General features: G+C 48.2%; 1 protein-coding gene across 2 annotated transcripts in view; it reads right to left on the bottom strand.

The window, feature by feature from the left end:
• Positions 1–663: 663 nt before the first annotated feature.
• The window catches only part of ACOX3 (acyl-CoA oxidase 3, pristanoyl), a 20,864-nt gene continuing 762 nt past the window's right edge, over positions 664–20,765 (bottom strand). For both annotated transcript variants that reach the window (XM_081332845.1, XM_081332846.1), the window contains exons 2-18: positions 19,540–19,730; positions 18,618–18,851; positions 17,068–17,142; positions 16,556–16,645; positions 15,654–15,797; positions 14,497–14,585; positions 11,519–11,615; positions 10,970–11,152; positions 9,765–9,887; positions 8,530–8,650; positions 7,696–7,818; positions 6,584–6,694; positions 5,947–6,062; positions 5,582–5,756; positions 4,553–4,620; positions 3,996–4,082; positions 664–1,832 (exon numbers count right to left, since the gene is read on the bottom strand). In XM_081332845.1, the coding sequence (XP_081188971.1) occupies positions 1,713–1,832; positions 3,996–4,082; positions 4,553–4,620; positions 5,582–5,756; positions 5,947–6,062; positions 6,584–6,694; positions 7,696–7,818; positions 8,530–8,650; positions 9,765–9,887; positions 10,970–11,152; positions 11,519–11,615; positions 14,497–14,585; positions 15,654–15,797; positions 16,556–16,645; positions 17,068–17,142; positions 18,618–18,851; positions 19,540–19,730 (2,147 nt within the window). In that variant the 3' untranslated portion in view covers positions 664–1,712. The remainder of the gene's footprint in view (positions 1,833–3,995; positions 4,083–4,552; positions 4,621–5,581; positions 5,757–5,946; positions 6,063–6,583; positions 6,695–7,695; positions 7,819–8,529; positions 8,651–9,764; positions 9,888–10,969; positions 11,153–11,518; positions 11,616–14,496; positions 14,586–15,653; positions 15,798–16,555; positions 16,646–17,067; positions 17,143–18,617; positions 18,852–19,539; positions 19,731–20,765) is intronic.

The raw sequence follows: 20,765 nt of genomic DNA, 5'->3' as shown, positions 1-20,765 counted from the left end.
GTCTGAGGGTTTCCCTAGCACTCCCAGAGAGCGGGCTCATCGAATTCTGTTCAACATCCTCTTGTGTCCATGAAGGACTGCAGGGCGGTTGTGGTCTTCAGATGTTCTAAAGGATCTAGAGAGTTGGGCCTTGGCTTAGTCTTTTTTCTTTTAGGGCGAGAAAGAAAAGCTCAAATGTGTCTGAGCCATTCAAGAGAACTTGACAAGGTGTGACATGAGGAAGCTGGGTGCCTTCCAGTACATTCCCTTTATAGCAACTGTCACTGTCTGTCTCAGGATTATCCTTAGATGCCCCTCCGTGCAACTGAGCCAGTTACAACAGATTCTTTCTGTTGGAGCAGAACACCTATGTCCTCATCCTGGAATAAATCTGACAAGAATTTCCTCAACCCAAAAGCACAGAAGGAACTGAAGATCAATGAAAGAAACACTGGATGCCCAGTTCTTTGCATGCAAGGTGCCTCTTTCTTCCTCAAATCAACATGCAGAACAGAGCGACAAATATGTGGAAGGGTTGGGGGTTCTCCTAGAACTCTACCTTACCACGAATATTGTCATGTTTTTGTTGCAGATGCTTTTTATTTTCAGTCTTACTGTGGGTGTTCATGTGGTACCAGACAATTTTATTTTTTGCTTGTAAGCTGCTGTGAATTTGAATGGACATACTGAACAAACATCATATCTTTTTATTACTGTACAGACATACATAGCTATAGAAAACTGAATCAACCAGACACGGATTACAAGATTTGCCTTATAGGTAGTGGGAGCCAGAATCTGTCAAAATGATGCAGCAGTTGGCCCATAATAGATCCCAGCTGAGCAAACACACTTCCTCAGCCACTTTCTTCAGGATTGGATTCCAACTCTGTAAGTCAATAATGCTTAAGAACTGAAATGGTTGCCTTTCCTGATTCAAAGTAGTTTTCCTGATCTGCCTGGGGTCTCTCAATGGAGACTTTTGACCAGTAATAAAAAGGGTGTTGGATTTGCACAACTGGGAAAGGTTTCCACGTTTCACTGGGAAGGAAGGAAGGAAGGAAGGAGTGGGGACCTGCAAAGTCCATTGCCAGGGTGTCATAGTTCCCTTCCTATGGAGACAGTCTATTCTTCCCTAGCAGAGCCTTCTAGGCACCTAGCAGCTGGAAAGTCAGAGAGACATTCAGGGCTTTTTCTTCAGCGTTGGCTATCCTAAAACTTCTTAAAAAGAAAAGCATGCGAAGAACTTAAAAAAAGGAAAAAAGCCTTCCACAATGAGAGTTCAGAGGAACTGAAATATGCCTTTCCTGTTTGCTACAGGATTGGGCTGCTGCTTATTTTATTGCCTTCGGGGGTGACACGGAACATTGATATAAGATGCAAAATAATGACAATTTAATTCAAAACTTTTCCTGAAGAATAAAATGATATTAATCTTGTGGACCAAAGGCAAATATTTAAAGGGACATCTAAGAAAAAAGCTGATGGCTTTCAGTATTGTCATTAATTTATGGACAGAAAGCTATTTTAACAGATTATTGTTCGAGAAGTTTGAGAAGGAATGCTGAACTGGCAGAGAAGGAATATTTCATCATTTTAAAAGCAGACAAGAAGCCGGTTCATGGATGCTCGGCTGTGTCTCCTAAGCTCAGTGTCTTCTTTCATTTCTGTTAACATGATCCTTTCCCTCCAGTGATGAAGATTCACTAGCAGCTCTTGATGGGCTTTCCTGTTTACATTCTGGACCTCAACTTGCCAACAACAGGTTTGTTGTTACAAAATTCTGACCACCAGGAGGGTCTTTCCAGGATCTTTGGGCTCTGAAGAACTGCACTCCATAGATTTTTATATAGCTGGAAAAACATAAAAAACAAGAAAGGTATACAAATTAGAGATCAGGATTATAGATTGAGAGCGTTCGCAGATGATCTGGTTGTTACGGTGACCCAGCCGGAGAACTCTGTTGTGGACCTGATGGACATAATAATGCAATATGGGAGGGTTTCTGGATTTAAAGTTAATGCACAAAAAACTAAAATTCTGGCCAAAAATATGACAGTATTGCAAAAGGCTCTTTTAGAAGGAATAACTGGATTTGAGATTGCTAAAAGGGTCAAATATTTGGGGGTGTTTTTGTCACCCTCTAATACAAAGTTATATAAAAATAACTATGAAAAATTATGGGGAAAAATTCAAAAAGAAATGGAGAGTTGGGAAAAATTGCAATTGTCTTTGCTGGGAAGAATCGCAGCAGTGAAAATGAATGTCCTGCCTAAATTTTTATTCTTATTTCAAATGATACCGGTTCTTAAGAAAGATTCTAATTTGGAAGAATGGCAACGGGGTATCAATAAATTTATTTGGGCAGGGAAAAGGCCACGAGTTAAACTTAAGATTATGCAGGATACTCGTGAAAGAGGTGGCCTAAAAATGCCCAATCTTAAATTATATTATGAAGCTGCTGCGTTAGCAGGAATAAGTGATTGGATTAATTTGACACAAGAGAGATTATTAAATCTTGAGGGCCACGACTTGTTATTTGGCTGGCATGCATATTTGTTGTATGATAAGAAGGTAGATAACGTGTTTAAAGTGCATATTTTAAGACAGGCATTGAGAGTTTGGAAGAAGTATAGACATAAGTTAGACTGTAAGATGCCATTGTGGGCAATTCCAAAACACGCAATAGAAAACATAAATGTTGGTTTCAAACATGATGTGACTACGTATAAGGAGATTTTAAGCTTGGAAAGAAGTGTATGGTGTTTAAAATCGTATAACCTCTTGCGAGATGAGAAGATTGTTCAAACCTGGTTTCAATATACTCAGTTACGGGCCAGGTGGAAAGAAGATCAGAAAACTGGTTTTGCAATGACTGATGAAAATTTGATAAAGCAAATTAGAAATCAGGGTCCAGCACATATCAAACGGATATATCTTGCATTGATAGAAATTGACTCAGAAACAGAACTTGTTAAAGATTGTATGATAAAATGGGCCCAGAATATCCAAGAAGTTATTACAATGGACACGTGGGAAAAGATCTGGGTGAGGAACGTAAAATTTACACAAGCTCAAAATCTAAGAGAGAACTTTTATAAAATGTTTTATAGATGGCATTTAGATCCTAAAAAGCTTGCAAGTATGTATCCGAATTATCAGCCAAAATGCTGGAGGTGTGGTGGTGAAGATGCAACATATTTTCACATATGGTGGACCTGCAAAAAGGTTAAGGCTTTTTGGATAAAAATTTGGTGGAATATGCAGAAGATCTTCAAGCAAAGGATAAAGTTTTGTCCGCAATTCTTTTTGTTGGGTATAATTGCAGATGCTACTGTTGTGGACACTAAGTTGATGTTGAATTTAATTACAGCAGCAAGACTTTTAATAGGTCAATATTGGAAGAAGGAGGAATTGCCGACTATAGAAGAATGGACTTTAAAGGTTTCTGACCTGGCAGAAATGGCAAAGATCTCGGCTTATTTGAAAGATCATTCGCAAGAACGTTATATTATGGAGTGGAAAAAATGGATTGAATATATCCAGAACAAATATGGGACTAAAAAGTTTCATTTAGCATTTGAATAAGTCTTCCTTTCTATTTTCTTTTTTTTCTATATGAAATATTAGTATTGCTTGTAGTTATCTTATATGAGCTAGAGAGTGATAGATTTAAGAATTTATTATTGGTAGCATATGGATGCTTATGATTGTTCTTTGTTTTTATACCCTGTACTTAGCTCTGGGAAGTGGGGGGGGGGAGGGGGGAAAGGGGGGGGAGGGATAGGTAGGGGAGGGGGAGGGGGAATTGTTAAAGATAAAATGTATTTTAAAACTTTTCAATAAAAAAAAAACAAGAAAGGTTTCGGTCAAAGCAGTAGGTTTCAAAGGAAGGACAAGGAAGTTGGTAGCACAGATTGGGATGCAATTGTGATATTGTGTGATGCAATTCAGAAAGCAAGAAGACAGGCTAGAAGACAAACACCCCCCCCCAGGGAAGGGTGAGCCCTGCTTACCTCTCCATCGGCCTTGGCAATTGGGGAGCCAAGGACAAAATCAGGGGGGGCAATGACATCCACCAGAGCCACCGCTTCGTCTTTCAGCTAGGAGAGGGAGAGGGAAGAGGAGAGAACTTGCTTTGTTTCAGAAAACTTGGCTAACACATTTTCATGAATGACACAAGTGTAATAACACCCAACAGGGATTGCAAACGGCTCCAAATAATCTCTCTAAACTGGACCAAGGAAGCTGAAATTGGAAAATGCAGCTCAGGGGAGGCAGATGGGAAGTGATCCCTCTTGTTTCTCTGAATCCAAATTTCCTCCTCAGTAAAGGGACCTGACCTGGCTGTGACTTGCTGGGAAGGGCAGGCAGGTCAAAGGATGTGGAAAGAGAGGACACTGCTTGCAGTTCTGCACTGAAGCTAACATAAGGAGGTTCAGGATATGAAGAGCTTCTTGGGTCTTCTCTTACATCATGGATGGTGAAGTTAACACCGTGCACTTAAATGTCCACTGAAATCTGATGGGATTGGCAAACTTTCAAGATTTCAGTAGTCCCTACTGGCACATACCTTTGAACAAAGTTCCAGAATTGAATCCTGTATCCATTTACCAACATTTTCACCTGAAATGTAGCCACCTGAAACGTATTTAGAGCAATAACACATTCAGAATGAAACAGTTCCTGTTGGATACACGATATGCAGAAATAATTCCTGAAATAAATCGAAGGTGCTGTACTGAAGATTAACGCTCCAGTGCTTTGCATTCGAGACCTTCCTGACTTCAGGATATGGAAATTGCATGACTGGGAAAGAAGGAAAGGAAGGAAGGAAGGAAGGAAGGAAGGAAGGAAGGAAGGAAGGAAGGAAGGAAGGAAGGAAGGAAGGAAGGAAGGAAGGAGGGAGGGAGGGAGATTCAGGAGGGAGCTGCTCTTCCTGGGCTGAGGGCAGGACCGTCACCTGTGCACAGAGAAGGGTGACTTAACAATATCCCATTGGGGATTCGCAAATTGTGCCTCGGAGGGTGGAGAGGCCTGGACAGGCAAATCCAAGAGACATCTGGCCCTCTTTCCACAGCCTCCACCTGGCCCTGCCTACACCTTAGGGGATGGGGGGGTGTTCCTGAATCCAAAGCGCTGCACAGCCTTCCCTAATAGCCTGCTTTGGGGTGAGGGTGTCCCAGGCCTATGAAGGAGCAGCGTCTCTTAACAAGGAAATCTATAACGTTCCGCAGCAACCAAGCCAGGCATGCAAGCAGCAAGTTAATTTGCCAGTTTTATTTAGAGCTAAGTCTGGCCCCGATTCTACTTGGGACAACTTAGAAATAGGTTAAGTAACAGAATGGAAGGCTTAAAGTTTACTCTAAGTTATTCAAGAGAAATACATCATCCTTTAGAAAAAGAGGCATGACTAAAAACTAAAATGCAAAAACACAGAGGCTGAAATTTTAGCATGTAATGTGTTTCACCCTTATTATTTAAATGGTATAATTTGGGCACTTTAATTTCTGAGTGGGCTAGCAGATAAGGTGAACTGTAAGTGTTTGACAACAGGCATTTATGGGTCACAGAGCTCCCAAGAAGACAAAGCCAGTCTCACCTTGGTAGAGTGTTGCCGTGTGCTTATTTAAGGACCAGAGTCCGTAGAGTGAACAAATAAGCTTTAGTACCAGCTGAAGATTCACTGGCGTGCTGGGACTGTGCACATGTTTGTGGTACCTTTCTAAAACTGTGTGTTCAATAAAAGCTATAGCTAAAGAACGACAGTAATACACCTGTGGGGAAAAAGGGAAAGGATACTTCAGGATGACAATTTAAAAGCAGAGCTACAAATATAACACATTCCGCCTTCCAGATGAATTGACGCTTGTCCCACACAGGGTGTCTGTGGAATTAAAGTGAGTGGAGGCTGCTACGATCACTTGAAGGAAAACACAGAACTCTGAAATTAGAACCGGAAGTTACCTGGCTGTTGTTCTTTGCCTCAAAATCAGCACAGCCGCTTTCTTCCTGCTTCCTCAGTTTCTGGACGCTTTCTCGGAGCAAGTAACAAACCAGCCACTTGTAGGCCCTCAAGGACACTGGAGGAAGGAACTGCAGTTGTTTTAGACACTCATTCGGGCAATTCAACGCGATGAAGAGGACAGCGAGCAGCCATAAGTGTAATGAAGGCCACTAGATGCTTTATGAGCATTGCCAGAATTCAAGAGCACCTGCCAGGCAGATTTTTTTTCTCTTGCGTGCAGTTCATAAAGAAGAAAAGGATAAACAGGCGCTGTGACTAACAAATCCTACAGGGATGAATCCATTTTCACTGACATCGGGAAGTTCACTTAATGCGCCAAGATCACGGCTTTTCAAGCCACCCTTCTGATAAGTCCCCTCTAACATCCCCCCCAGAAGCCCTGCTGCCACTTCTGCCTTGCACTTCCTCTGCCCACTGGCCCCTTTGCTCAGGAGGGCCACACAACGCAGGCCGGTTAGAGCCACAAGCAGCCGGTGACCGCCCACAGGCCCAAGAAACTAGGAGCAGGCAGTTCTCCCCTGGAACATTCCCCGATCCCGAAAGGAGATCCCAAAAGGGCAGTGGGAAAAGAAATACCTGAAGAGTCCATGAGGTCTTGGCCATCTGGAATCACAAATTTATGACAGAGAATATCATCGTAATCGTTTAAAAAATCAACCGATCCCAGGGGTGACGAAACAGGGTGACCTGTAAATGAAGTGCCAGTGACATCAGATCCAAACCTCCAGCCAAAAGGCACGAGGAGTTACTGCCTCTGTTGCTCCGAGGCCCTGTGGAGGTCGGGTGCTCTCCCCCGCCTTCACTACTGGTCAAACTCTTTTCCTGGACCTCCGGTCTCAACTCCTGTCAGCACTTTTCCTAAAAATATCTGGTTTTAGAAGAAGTGCCCTTTTTTGTCACAGTGAGGGCACTGCTTCCAAAATACAGCTAAATTTTGCAAATTGGGTCCTCTGCATCCTAGATGCTCCCATGCATTATGTTCTAAAGTCAAGTGAAGGGAATTGGTGAAGGAGCCTATTTAAGTAGAATAAAACTAACCATTTACCCAATAGAGATGTCTCAGCCTATGGTGAGTTACACCCTTTCTCGGAACAATCATCCCTGCTCATAGTTACTCATATGCTTGTCACCTCCTGCCTTGGCTCCAGTAATGAACTCTACATGGGGCTCTGCTTGTGCAAAGTATCAACTGGTTCAAAATGCGGCAGACTCCATGGTTTTGTACAAGTCTGGATTTGCGCATTTGACCTCTGTTGTGGGAGCTGCAATGGATGCTGAGCCCTGGTGGACGCAGTGGTTAGAATGGCGTGTTGCAGGCTGACTCTGCCAACTGCCAGGAGTTTGATCCCGTCCTTATGGTAAAACAAGGATCCAGATTGTTGGGGGCAACTGGCTGACTCTGTAAACTGCTTAGAGAAGGCTGTAAAGCATTATGAGGCAGTATATAAGTCTAAATGCTACTGCTATGGATATTTGCTGCCGGATCCAATTCAAGGTGCTGGCTGCTGCCTTCAAAGCCCGACATGGGATATTTGAAGGGACCGTCTACCTGGCCCTCTAGAGTGGGGGAGGCAGTTAGATGCACAGTAGCACCGGGGGGAGGGGAAAGCATCTGCTGACTCCCTTCATTGCCCACCTCTCTGGGCTCTGAGCATGGCAACCTCTAGCCCCCCCCCCCGGCCCCTAACCTTGGGATCTCTCACTCATCCAGCGCAGCAGGTAGTTGCTTGTCTGCTGTAACAAAACATTGTTGTCTCCTTCGTAAGTGCAGTTTGGATCATTGTCATTACGAATATCGCCCAGACGATTCACTGGGGGTCAGGGATAAATAGCACACAAAAGACACAAGCATTATAAAGGGACCGTCATCTATTTAAAAGCTACAAAAATCCTTATTGAAAATTACAAAAAATAAATAAATCTACCTCTGTCACGGTCAAGCAGTGGGCTAATGCCTCCTTAAGTAACACCAGCTGCCTGCAATTAGTGCAGGTTCACATCCCACCAGGCTCAAGGTTGACTCAGCCTTCCATCCTTCCCAGGTAGGTAAAATGAGGGCCCAGATTGTTGGGGGGCAATAAGCTGACTTTGTAATAATGCCGCTTGGGGGGGGAAAGCCCTAATAAGCAGGCATATACATAGAATGAAGGCTATTGCTAAGCACATTGATTTGTGCTTTAAATTGTAAGCCGCCCTGAGTCTTCGGAGAAGGGCGGGATATAAATGGGATTAAAAAAAAATGGGGCAAAACTCACTCAACAAATGTCCCACTTAACAGAAATTTTAGGCTCAATGATGGTCGTATGTCGAGGACTACCTGTATTTACCAGTTAATATTGTCAGAATCAAACCTTTAACTTGTGAAAAAGGAATACACTTTTGCACTAGTGCGTCACCAGGCAGCTGCAGCCTTTTGAGGGAGGCCCCTCCCAGCCTGCCCCCCTCCCCTTCCTTCTTCCCTCCCCCTTCCTTCCTTTTTGTCCTCCCTCATGGCAGGGGCCCAGGAGAGCTTCCTCACTTACTGGCCAGGTAGCCGTGTCCCCCGCAGGCCTCCCGGCACTCCTGGATGGCTTGCTGGGTGAGCCAGGAGCAGAGGGGCTTCGCCGAGGTGGACAAGGCATGGATCTCACGGCCCAGCTCAGCCTTGGGGGAGAGGGAGGAGGAGGAGGAGGAGGAAGAACAACACAGCAGTCACCGCCACCAGCCCAGCTGCCTCCCCACGGCAGGAGGGGGGGGGTCCCTCCAGCAGCCCCTCCCTGGGGAAAGTCAGACACAGGAGGGGGAAACAAAACGCAAAACATTTTGGCACTTTCCTGCCTATCTGATGCATAAAGTTTATACTGGATTTATTTGCATGCTTATTTAACAAGAATCCCATGCTCCAAATCCCTCCCCCCGCCCCCAAAAATAATAGCTAGATGCAGCTGCAGGAAAAGAACACTTAAGTATAAAAAATATTGTTGCAATACATACACACATAGCTATTTTGTAAATCTGAGGAGAAGTTCAGTTATAAATGTACAGGTAATCCCTGATTTATGATCGCAACTGAGTCCAAAATTTCTGCTGCTAAGTGCGACATTTAAGTAAATTGTGCCCCATTTTACGACCTTTTTTGCCACGGTAATTAAGTGAATCACTGCAGTTGTTAATTAGTAACTGTGGTTGTTAAGTGAATCTGGTTTTGTTATTGACTTTGTCAGAAGGTCACAAAAGGGGATCCCGTGACCCCTGGGACACTGCGCCTGTCATAAATACGAGTCAGTTGCCAAGCGTCTGAATTTTAATCATGTGACCGAGAGGGAATGCCGCAACAGTCGTGTGAAATATGGGCATAAGTCGCTTTTTTCAGTGCCGTTGAAACTTTGAACAGTCCCTGAGCGAGCTGTTGTTAAGTCAAGCACAGCCTGTATACATTCAATATTTCCACTCAAAACTCTATTTTTATGGTAGAAAGGAAGACTCTTTAATATTAAGCTCCCCAGTGCCCCAGTACAGGGTGGCTCTATCTCCACGGGGTTCCCCTCCGCCATGACCTTGCGATGACCTTCAGGGTTTGGCCCAAAGCAACGTCTACCCGTCTACCCTTTTCATGCAAACGCAATGAACTCTGCACCATGAAAAAAAAACCCAGACTGCCTGTGATATCCTGGGGGGGTCCCCAGCGCAGCCACCCGGACTGCCCCGGGCCCAGGGATTGGAAGGGGATCTTTTGGGGGAGGGGCACAAGACCTGCTGTGGAAGGAGACTCCCCCACCTGCTGAGCGCTCTTGTCCTTCATCAGCTGCCCTATGTGGAACTCCATGAAGCGGAGGAAGAGGGCGCGGGAGAAGAAGTCCCAGGCGTAGGTGGCTGCCAGGTAAGGAAGCAGGCGCCACTGCTGCAATCGAGAGACGGGCTGGTGAGCTGGGGGAGCGGGGAGGCCCACGTCCTTTCCAGCGGAGCTTTCGCCACAAACTCTGAGAGGAAGCGGAAACCCCGCCACCCCACCTCACAATCCCACGGATTCCATTCGCGTTTCTGCTCCCGCCCACCCAGGGCCGGCCCCATTTCCCCAGGTCCTCCCCGGTCACTGACGGGAGGAGAGAAAGATATCACCAAAATTAATCAGGCCTAAGGTCAGGGAACAAAAGGGGCCTTAGGTGCAGGTGGTCCTCGACTTAACGACCACAACTGAGCACAAAGTTTCTGGTGCTAAGTGAGACATTTGTGAACTGATTTTTGCCCCATTTTATGACCTTTCCTACTGCAGTTGTTAAGTGAATCACTGCAGCTGATAACGTTAGTAACGTGTTGTTAAGTGAATCTGATTTCCCCCTTGACTATGCTTCTCAGGTCGCAAAAGGGGACCACGTGACCCCAAAGGGACTCTGCGACCGTCCTAAATATGAGAAAGTTGCCAAGCGTCCGAATTTTGATCATGTGACCCTGGGGATGCTGCAAAGGTGGCAAGTATGGGAAACGGTCCTAAGTCATTTCTTTCAGGGCTGTTGTAACTTTGAACAGTCACTAAATGAACTTCTGTAAGTGGAGGACCATCCATGCTTGCCTTACCTTTCAAATTAATCTTTTAAATTAAATTTGGAGCAGTTACGAGAGAACTGGCACAGACGTTCCCACAGGGACCCGCACACCTGTTGGTCCTCTCTGCTGCCGCTTGGCATTTTTCCCAGTCCCAAAGCAGCGCATCAGGCTGAGGCGGGGACTTTTGCAAAACATTTTTTCTGGCAAAAAAACCCAACTGCCATGGGTTCAAAGGAAGGCACTTGCTTATTGACTGACACGTTCACTTAACCATGAAAAAGGCCGGAACATTCCTTCTGGTCAAGCGGCCGCCTCGACCTACGACCGTAATGGCTTATGACCAGAATTCTCAACTGAATCACGGCCCGGCGAGAGCCGTCGCCTACCGAGAACCAGGCCTGACCTTGAGGCAGCTCCCGCCGGCCGGGCTGCTCTCACCTGCATCTGGTATTCCAGGACAGGCACCTCCTCGGCCTCGGTCGGCCCAAACTGGCGCCGGGTGGCAGAGAAGCGAATGGCTATCGACACGGCCAGCTTCAGGTTGACCACAGACATGGAGATGATCATAACTCTCCCGGAGGACAAGGTGCCCAGCGAAGCCCCCAAGCGCTGCTTGTGATCCTGAGGAGACACAACCCACCCCAAGGAAGCGGTGATACACCCTGCGCAACCCTGCAGGGAGACCGGGTCCTCCCAGGCAACGGCAACTCTGTTGACAGGCGAGGGAAATGAACCCAGTGTGGTCTAGTGGGGAAGGCTCCGGGCTAGGGACCAGGAGAGGGGGAGTTCTAGTCCAACGTTAGGCCTTCGTGACTTTGGGCCAGTCCCAGTCTGTCAATGCAGCCCACCTCACGGGGCTGTTGTGGGGAAAACAGGCGGAGGAAGGACCATGAGGTCTGCTCAACACCTTGAATTGTTTGTAAAAACTAATAAAGGTGGGATTAAAAAAAACAGAGAGAGACTCCTGATATGAAGCAGAGTTCCTACCTTGAAGGCGCTTGTGTATTTCCCCTCAGCATTGACATCGCCCGTTCGGCTCAACAAATTCTCTTTGGGGATCCTCACTTGGTGGAACATGGCAAACCTGGCAGATTTCAAGAGATGGTTGAATGGGGGGGGCCCTCCTGGGCTCAGCGTACACACAAAGCAACCCTCAGCCAGAACAGCACATCTCCCCCCCCCACCCAAAGCAAGTTTGCGCCACAATGCTGCTTTCCTTCTTCTGGCCAAAGCAGGAAGACTTTGCGGATGGGGCTCCCTGGGACAGACACATGCAGTTTTCTGGAAGCAGCTCATCCTGCCCCCCTTCCTGCAGGACGGACTTTAAGCAGCAGCCCAGCCCAGCCCCCAAAAACTCCTGCAGGTCCCCCCACACGGGGACTGGCCGGACAGCTTCCAAGTTCAGACAACGCTGGCCAGGGAGCCCCCTTGGCTGTCAGATCTGCCACCTTCAACTTCTTTGCTTTGCTGGCATCCTGCCATAAATCGTGAGGAGGGGGGGAGGAATAAGGGGTAGTAAAGTCCGGGCCTGGGAATGAGAATGCAAACGGCGGGAGGGGAGACACATTGGCAAGAACCAGAGGTGCAAAACTGGAATGAAGCGGCCGCCAAGGACAAAATAGCCTGGGAACAGAATGCGAAACTACATCAAGAGGCGCCAAGCATCCAAGCCGTTCCCAAGGCATCAGAAAGGCCTACTCATGGGCAATGATGGACTGGTCAAAGGGGGAGGGCCAGGGGAGGGGAAAAGGTGTAACTTTTGTGCAAGAATACTCAGGCCCAGCTTTGTTTTTGCTGTAACCACTTAACTTTAGTAGAAGAACCTATCACTTCAACCTAATGGAGTCTTTCTTTCCTAAATGTCTAAGTTGGGGCAGGTCTGACAATGGGATAGGTAAAGTTCGATCCTATTTCCCCTGATGATGTGGACAGGATTATGGGGAGGCTGAGCTCCACCACCTGTTTATTGGACCCGTGCCCCTCCTGGCTGGTTTTTGCAGCCTGGGAGGAGACACGAGGCTGGTTCCAGGCAGTAATAACTGCTTCCTTGAAGGAGGGTGTCTTCCCTGCCGCCTTGAAGGAGGCGGTGGTGAGACCCCTCCTCAAGAAGCCTGCCCTGGACCCGGCTGTTTTAAACAACTATCGTCCGGTCTCCAACCTTCGCTTTCTGGCGAAGGTTGTTGAGAGCGTGGTGGCGCATCAGCTTCCTCTGTTCCTGGAGGAAACTGATTATCTGGACCCGTACCAATCGGGTTTCAGGCCTGGGCACAGCACGGAGACGGCATTGGTCGCGCTGGTGAATGATCTCTGGCGGGCTCGGGACAGGGGTTGTTCCTCTGTCCTAGTCCTATTAGATCTCTCAGCGGCTTTTGATACCATCGACCATGGTATCCTACTGCGGCGTCTCAGGGGGTTGGGAGTGGGAGGCACCATTTTACGGTGGTTCTCCTCCTATCTCCTGGGCAGCTCGCAGTCGGTGTTGACGGGAGGGCAGAGATCTGCCCCGAGGCCTCTCGTTTGTGGAGTTCCTCAGGGGTCAGTTCTCTCGCCCCTCCTGTTCAACATCTATATGAAGCCGCTGGGCGAGATCATTCGTGGTTTTGGGGTGGGGTATCATCAGTACGCTGATGATACCCAACTTTTTTTCTCCACCCCGAACCAACCCAGTGATGCCCTCACCGTGATGTCCCGTTGCCTGGAGGCGGTCCGGGTTTGGATGGGGAGAAACAGGCTTCGTCTCAATCCTGCCAAGACTGAGTGGCTGTGCATACCGGCATCTCGGGTTGACCAAGTTATTCCATCGTTAACAATGGGGGGTGAGGTGTTACCCCCCGTTGATAGGGCTCGCAACTTGGGTGTCCTCCTGGATTCACGGCTCAGTTTTGATGATCATATAGGAGCTGTGACCAGGGGGGCTTTTGCCCAGATTCGCCTGGTGCGCCAGTTGCGACCCTATCTGGACCGAGATGCCCTACGCACAGTCACTCATGCGCTCGTGACCTTCCGTTTAGACTACTGCAACGCTCTCTACATGGGGCTGCCCTTGAGGACCACTCGGAGGCTTCAACTGGTGCAAAATGCAGCCACGCGAGTTGTGATGGGAGTTTCCCATTACTCCCATGTAACACCTCTGCTCCGCGAGCTGCATTGGCTTCCAGTTGCCCTCCGGGTGAGATTCAAGGTGCTGGTGATGACCTATAAACCCCTATATGGCTTGGGTCCAGGATATTTGAGGGAACACCTGCTGCCGGCATCAAGCTCCCTTCGTCCTGTGCGCTCCCACAGGGAGGGTCTTCTCAGGGTGCCGCCGGTCAAAGAATGCTGGCGGATGACACCCAGGGGGAGGGCCTTCTCTGTGGGGGTGCCTGCCCTCTGGAACCAGCTGCCCGTGGAGCTCAGGACCGCCCCCGACCTTCGATCATTCCGCCGAGACCTGAAGACCTGGCTCTTCGAGCTTTCCGGCTCAGGCTGAGTTTTAATTGGGGTTTTAACTGGGGTTTTACATGATGCAGGGACTTAGTTTAATCTTTTTAAATTGGTCTTAATTTTTGTATCGATGTTTTATATACCCTGTAAACCGCCCTGAGTCCTTCGGGAAAGGGCGGTATATAAATTCAATAAAATTCAAATTCAAATTCAAATTCAAACCTAACAGGCTTATACAAAGTATCCTCGTATGTCCTGTTTCAACTCCAGAAAGCCTCGGAGCCTCACATTCCAAAGTTGTTTGTTTTTGTGGTGCTTTCGCGTCCGTTCTGGCTGCCTGGAAAAGCCCCTCCAATTTTCTCGGCAAGATTTTGAAAGTGGTTTGCCGTGAGAGGGAAGGGCTGGGCCAAGATCACCAGCTGGCTTTGTGCCCAACTTGGGCCTAGAACTCCTGGTCTCCCGGCTTCTAAGCTGGTGCCTTAGCCTGAACCCTCACCCAGAGTGGAAATACTGGCGCCCTGCTGCCCGAGGGTACTTACCCGTTATCTAAGCCGTTCTGCCCAAGTTTCCTCCCTATGTCACCGACCGTGACGCCTGGCATTGGAAGCAAGGTTTTCGGATCTCGAATCTGCAAGCACAGAGGCACGGCACGTTCAAATCAACAAATGCATTTATGGGAGCCCTTTTGCTTAGATTAAGGTGCTGAAGGCGTTTGTTTCACCAATATCGTTATCATCTCAAAGGTGCCTTTTCCAAAAGGAAATTGGATTTTCTTGGTTTTTTTCTTTGAACAGATATCACTTCTCATCCAAGCAGCTTTTTCAGTTTGGGAAAAAGCACCTTTGGGACAACCAGGACCTGGATGATTGAGAAATTATTCTCCGTTTGAAGCCCACCTCCAAGTTAGGCAATCACCCAAGAAAGGTCGCACAGAGATGTCGCTGGGGGCAGACATTACGCAGCCAGGCAAAGAGGGTGAAGCTCAGGGGACGGAGCTCCCCGGGGCTCTGAAACAAGGAAACCTCGTTGGGGAGGGGCACCGGGGCCATCACCGCCTGGGACTCTCCTTCCCCTCCCCCAGGGGGACTCCCACCCGGGTCACAAGACGTTCCTGTCTTCTGCTATCCAGTACGAGAGGAACGTCCGTCCTCCAGTCCACTTTCATGGCCTGGGGTGAACTTGAGCCTGGGAGGATCCGAGTTGCCCAGAATCGTGCATGAGTGAGTGGCCGTAAAACCTAAAATTATACGTGAACAACCCATCACACCTGGGCTTCACCTGACCTAGAAAACCTCACCATCCCGGTTCTCCTTGGCTTTGGTGGTGACTGAGGCCGGCTTAAGCAATGAAAACCTGCCAGGTTTTGTGTGCTCTGATTGCGTCAAGAATCGTGTTGTGGTTAAGGCACCAGCTAGAAACTGGGAGATCACGAGTTCTAGTCCTGCTTTAGGCACGAAACCAGCTTGGTGACCTTGGGCTGGCTGCCCTCACTCAGCCCGCGGGAGAAGAGGGCAACAGCAAGCCATTTCCAAAATCTTGCCAAGAAAACTGCAGGGCTGTCCACACTGACCGAAAGTGCCGAAGAAGCCCCCCCCCCGGATCTCTCTGTCAGGATGCCACAAAATGGGACGTTGTGCCCTGCTGAGCGTATCGATCACAGGGCGAAGGAAAAGCAGAGCTGGAGCGTGTCCCTCACCTGCACCACGAAGGAGTGCAGCCCCTGGTGCTGGCCGTCGGGCGTGTGGAGCTGGGCGTAGACCACAGCGTGCGTGGCGTTCTTCCCCATGTTGCCAATCCAGAACTTGGCAGCTTCGAAGTCAGGCGAATGAAGAACAAACTCCTGCAGGGTCGGGGGGGGGGGGGAAGAGACACTCAGCGCCCAGCAGGGAAGAAACCGACTGCCCAGCTCTACAAGCAGTCCTCGACTTATGAGTTTCATTCAGTGACCATTACAGCGGCACTGGAAAAAGTGACTCGGGAGCCGTTTTCACACTTGTGACTACTGCAGCATCCCCAGGGTCTCAGGATCAAAATTCAAGCGCTTGGCAACTGACTCATATTTATGACGGCCGCAACGTGCTGGGGTCGCATGATCCCCTTTTGTGACCTTCTGACAAGCAAAGTCCAGGGGAAGCCAGACTCACTTAATGACCGGGTTGCTAGCTTAACAACTGAAGTGATTCACTTAGCAAGTAGTAAGAAGGGTGGCAAAAAGGGGCAAAATTAAATGTCTTGCTTAGCAACAGAAGTTTTGGGTTCAATTGTGGTCCTAAGTCAAGAACTGCCTGTATTTGATGCTAGGACTTTTTAAACAGAAACAGGAAATATTCTGCAGGAAATCTCAAAAGTAGCCTTGCTGGCCAACGAAGCCTAGATCTAAATTCTTCCAGCGCAGAGATGTCATGTAAATTATTTAAATGAAGCAATTTGAGTTGCTTGAAAGGCCACAGTTATGCCATTAAACAGATTTTGGTGAAAAACTGATACCCCCACTAGCCAACGAGTCCATTTAAACACAGTTTCACCACCATCCAATTTTATTATTTTAATAAAACTAAAGACTGAGGATTAGAAGCTGCTGGCCGTTGATAATCTGACCTGCGTGTCCGGGTCGTATCTTGCAACCGTCCGGATGTTCTTGGTGTTGCTGCCGTGGCTGACTTCAGTCAGCGCAAAACATCCAAATATCTGTGGCCAAGAGACACACAAAAGAGATCTTAAGAGTGGGAACACAATCACAGAGAAGCATTGTTGTGCCATGGTTCCACTGGTGAGCTGAGCCTCGGGGCTAAGAGGACATTACCAACGTCCAACAGATCCCATTCTTGGTAGGCCGTCTGCGGCTTGTCTGTGTGTCAAATAAGTCACAATGGCGGCCACGACATGGATATTTTAATGTGCATTGCTGGGAGGGCCTGGACTGTGCATCTTATCTGCCCTTTGGCGATTCCTCGGCAACTAGAAAATCTACAGTATTAACACAGTCAAACTTGAAAAAGGGAGAGCCTTCCTATTTTACAGAAGATTCCTATCATCCTTTTTTATGAAATTAATCTTTTTGTAAAAGTGATGCCAACAAATTCAAATTCCATATAGCAGAAAAGACGTACCTCCATGCTTTCAACTTGTTTAATAAATTTTCTGTGTCTTTCAGATCCAGAACTCTCAATGGTGTCCTTGAACACCTGTCACATTAACAGATTAGGATTAGGATTTATTAAATTTATATGCCGCCCTTCTCCCTAAGGACTCAGGGCGGCTCACAACAATAAAAATTAAGAGACATAAAATACAAAAATTAAAAAAGCATTAAACAATGAATAACTCAAAATAAGCCAGTTAAGAATCATGCAATGTTCGGAAAAGTTTAAATGTAAAGATGTTGCACTATTTGCTGCTCAAGTAAAAAAATAAATAAAAAAATCTGAACTATTCTTCCGGGCAAGATAGATTTTTTCCCAAAAATTTTATGAAGGATTATATTAAACAGATAAAGCGAAAAAAAAGGAGAAAGACATTAGGACAAAATAGCTTTTCACAGGAAACATAAGGAGGGAATAAAATAAATTCTGGAAACTGTGTTTTGCTCTGGGCATGGAGGAGACAACTGAGCCAGGCCAGCCTGAGGGGGAGGCATCTCTGGCTGGACTAAAACCCAGAGCCCGCAGCTGGAGCCGGTCCACATTCAGTGGGCGGGACCAGCCGGGCACCCTTGGCTCCTCCCTCCCACTCATGCCCCATGCTTCCCCTCCCCTTTGCCTTCCAGCTGGCTGGGGAATTCTGGGAGATGGAGTCCACCCGTCTGACAGTGGCAGAGGTGGCCCAGGGTCCCCTGCTGAGGTCTCCTTTGCTCCCCGCCCTGAGCGCTCCGGAGGCTTTCGCCCCGGGGTTCCTGGCTGCGGAGCGGCTTCCACACGGCCTCCCTCTCTCTTTCAGCTCAGCAGGGATCCGTCTCACAAGAGAATAATTGCAACAGTTACAAGAGTTCATTTACTGACCGTTCAAAGTCACAACGGTACTAAAAAAAGTGACATATGACTGTTGTTCACACTTACGACCGTTGCAGCATCCCCAGGATCATGTGATCAACATTCAGATGCTTGGCAACCGTTTCATACTTTTGACGGTCACAGCGTCCCGGAGTCACGTGATCCCCTTTAACGACCTTCTGACAAGCACAGTCAATGAGGGAAGCCTTAACAACTCGCTTCACTTAACAGCCGGGTTACTAACTTATCAACTGCAGTGATTCACTTAGCAACTGTGGCAAGAAATGTCGTAAAAGGGGATGAAATTCACTTCACAAATGTCTCACTTAACAGCAGAAATTTTGGGCTCAGTTGCGGTCATAGGTCGAGGACTACCTGTATCGTTGCTTAAGCCGAAAGTAGAAAGCATTGCCCATGCTTTCAGAGCCGAATGTGGCTCTGGATTAGCAGTTTCAATAGTTTACTCCCTTCGTATTTAAATGAGGAGAAGCCCATGTGCTAGCCTGGCAGCCTGGCAATTTCACATGCTTAAGCAACAAAGTTGATAAATGGCATCAAAGCAAAAATCTAGTTGAACAGCCACCAGAGAACTTTCCCAACAGCAAGGACCATAAAATGAACAAAAAAAAAAAAGATGATCGTGCGGCTCCAGTGAGAAGAATTGCGCCTACCTGGTAGTTGAGTAAGTATTTGGTTCCCAGGGACCAGTCGTACATGCCCAGGCAGCTGATCAGAATGACCACTTTCAAGGGTTTTTCAAGAATCTCCTCCAAAGTTAGAAAATCGTATTCAAAAAGCTTCCGGCAGCGCAGAAAGGTCAGCTCCCGGTACTTCTCCAGAGGCAACTCTTCCCCAGGAACACGAGCAAAGAGAGGGTCGTTTTCAAGAGCTGAGAATATTTTGTGCTTCACGAACAAAAAATTCAGAATGCTCAAGTCAATTCCAAACATCCGCTGTCGGCAGTACATACATTCTTAAGGCATTTCTGGCAAAGAACGCAAGAAAATATGCACCCAAAGACGCAGAATGCGTTTTCCTCCTCCTCTTCCTTCCTGCTTGCAAGTTGTGCCTTTGGGACTGTCAATCTAAAGGCAGGATCGGTCTCCATATGCTAGTTTGGAGCCTTTAGCGCTAGAAAAAAGGCTGACGATGCTTCAAATGCTCCTCTAAGGAATAATTCACGTCACAGCAACTTCCGGGTTCCTAAAACCTTGTATTTGGTGACACAACTTGGCATGTATTTCCCTTTATTTGTGGTGGTGGTGATCTTCTCATCACCAACTTTTCTGGAAAGGCAGCGTTCTTGGCGCCCTCTGATCTTAGTGGTTTCCTTGCAGACATTTTGTATAGTTTCTAAAAGAAAAGAGGCAGCAAAGCCTACACTTGCTTGTGCCAATGATATTATCGAGCCGAGTAATAAACGTCTGCAAGGAAACAACTAAAGAACAATAAGAGCTCCATAATTCAACTGAGTCACAAATATTCTGTTTCTGAAAACGCTACCACTGAAGCACACACACACACACACACACACACACACACACACACACACACACGGGCCAGGCTTCCTTCCCAATTCCTGCGGAGCCTCACCTTCAAGCGGATCAGGTCTTCCTCCTCCACAAAGAGGGCCATCTCCTTCCACTCGAAGGACGCCTTCTTCCGGTAGGCGCACAACGGCCCCTTGGGGAGGTCCGGCAGCAGCGAGGGGTCGGAGGAGCTGGACGGTGCCAGTTCCCCAAACGGAGCCATCTTGATACGGTAGCCGGACACTGGAAATCGAACTGAAATTGAGGAGAGGACGTCAGAAATGCTTGGCAGAAAGACAGAAATGTGCAGATTACCGTCTCAAGATTGTGCCCTGTGCGAAAGTAGCCACGTCTACACGGAGATAATCCTCCATTTCTAATCTAATCTGACAGGTGCAGTTTCTGAGAAGTTCCTGGCAAACGTTCCTATGCGATCCAGTTGAGCTCCTTATAGCAGGCAGGTTACAAGCAGTCTTCCACTTAGAAGTGTTTGAAGTTACAGCAGCACTGAAAAAAGTGACACGACCAGTTTTACACACGACCGCCGCAGCATCCCTGTGGCGTGATGCAAATTTCAGCCAGTTGGTGACTGACTCGTATTCATGACGGTTGTCGTGTCCCGGGGGTCACGCGATCCCCTCTGGCGACCTTCTGACAAGCAGAGTAGAGGGGGAAGCCAGATTCACTGAACGACCGGGTTATTAACTGAACACCTGCAGCAATTCACTTAGCCACATTGGCAAGAAAGGTCTCCCTGCCAACCGGGGACCCCCATCCGTGCCAGGACCGGGGGTGGGGGGGGGAAAGGGGGTTTGGTCTGGCCCAGCGATGAGGAGGGTCCCCGATTTGGTCACGAAGCGTCTCCTGGGAAAACTCAATTAACGAAGGTCTCACTCAACCACAGAAACGCCGGGCTCAATTGCGGTCGTACGTCGAGGACTGCCCGTACGCGGCCTTGGAAGAGACCCGGGGCTTCGCCAGGCGCAGAGAGAGGCTCCCGGTCGCCCCTGGCGGCAGAAGGAGCAGCTGCCGGTCCCGGTGCGGCTCTCCGGGGCTGCCGACGCCCCGCCCGGGAGGGAGCCGGGGCGAGGGGGCGCGAGCCGGTCTGGCGGAGCGGCGGCTGCGGGAGCCTGGCCCTCCCGGGCAGGGGGCGAGTCCGGGGGCCGCCCGCGGGGCTGCCCTTTCGAGGGGGGGAGGGGGCGGCCTCTCCCCCTGTCCTGAACGGCCCCCACCCCCGCACACCCCTTGCGGGGCCAGAGGGGGGGTCCCCGCTCGGACTCTTCGCCCGCT

The sequence above is a fragment of the Vipera berus genome, assembly GCF_964194415.1.
Source record: "Vipera berus genome assembly, chromosome: 7".
In the NCBI taxonomy this organism is placed as follows: Eukaryota; Metazoa; Chordata; class Lepidosauria; order Squamata; family Viperidae; genus Vipera; species Vipera berus.
This window is presented reverse-complemented; position numbering and strand designations above follow the sequence as displayed.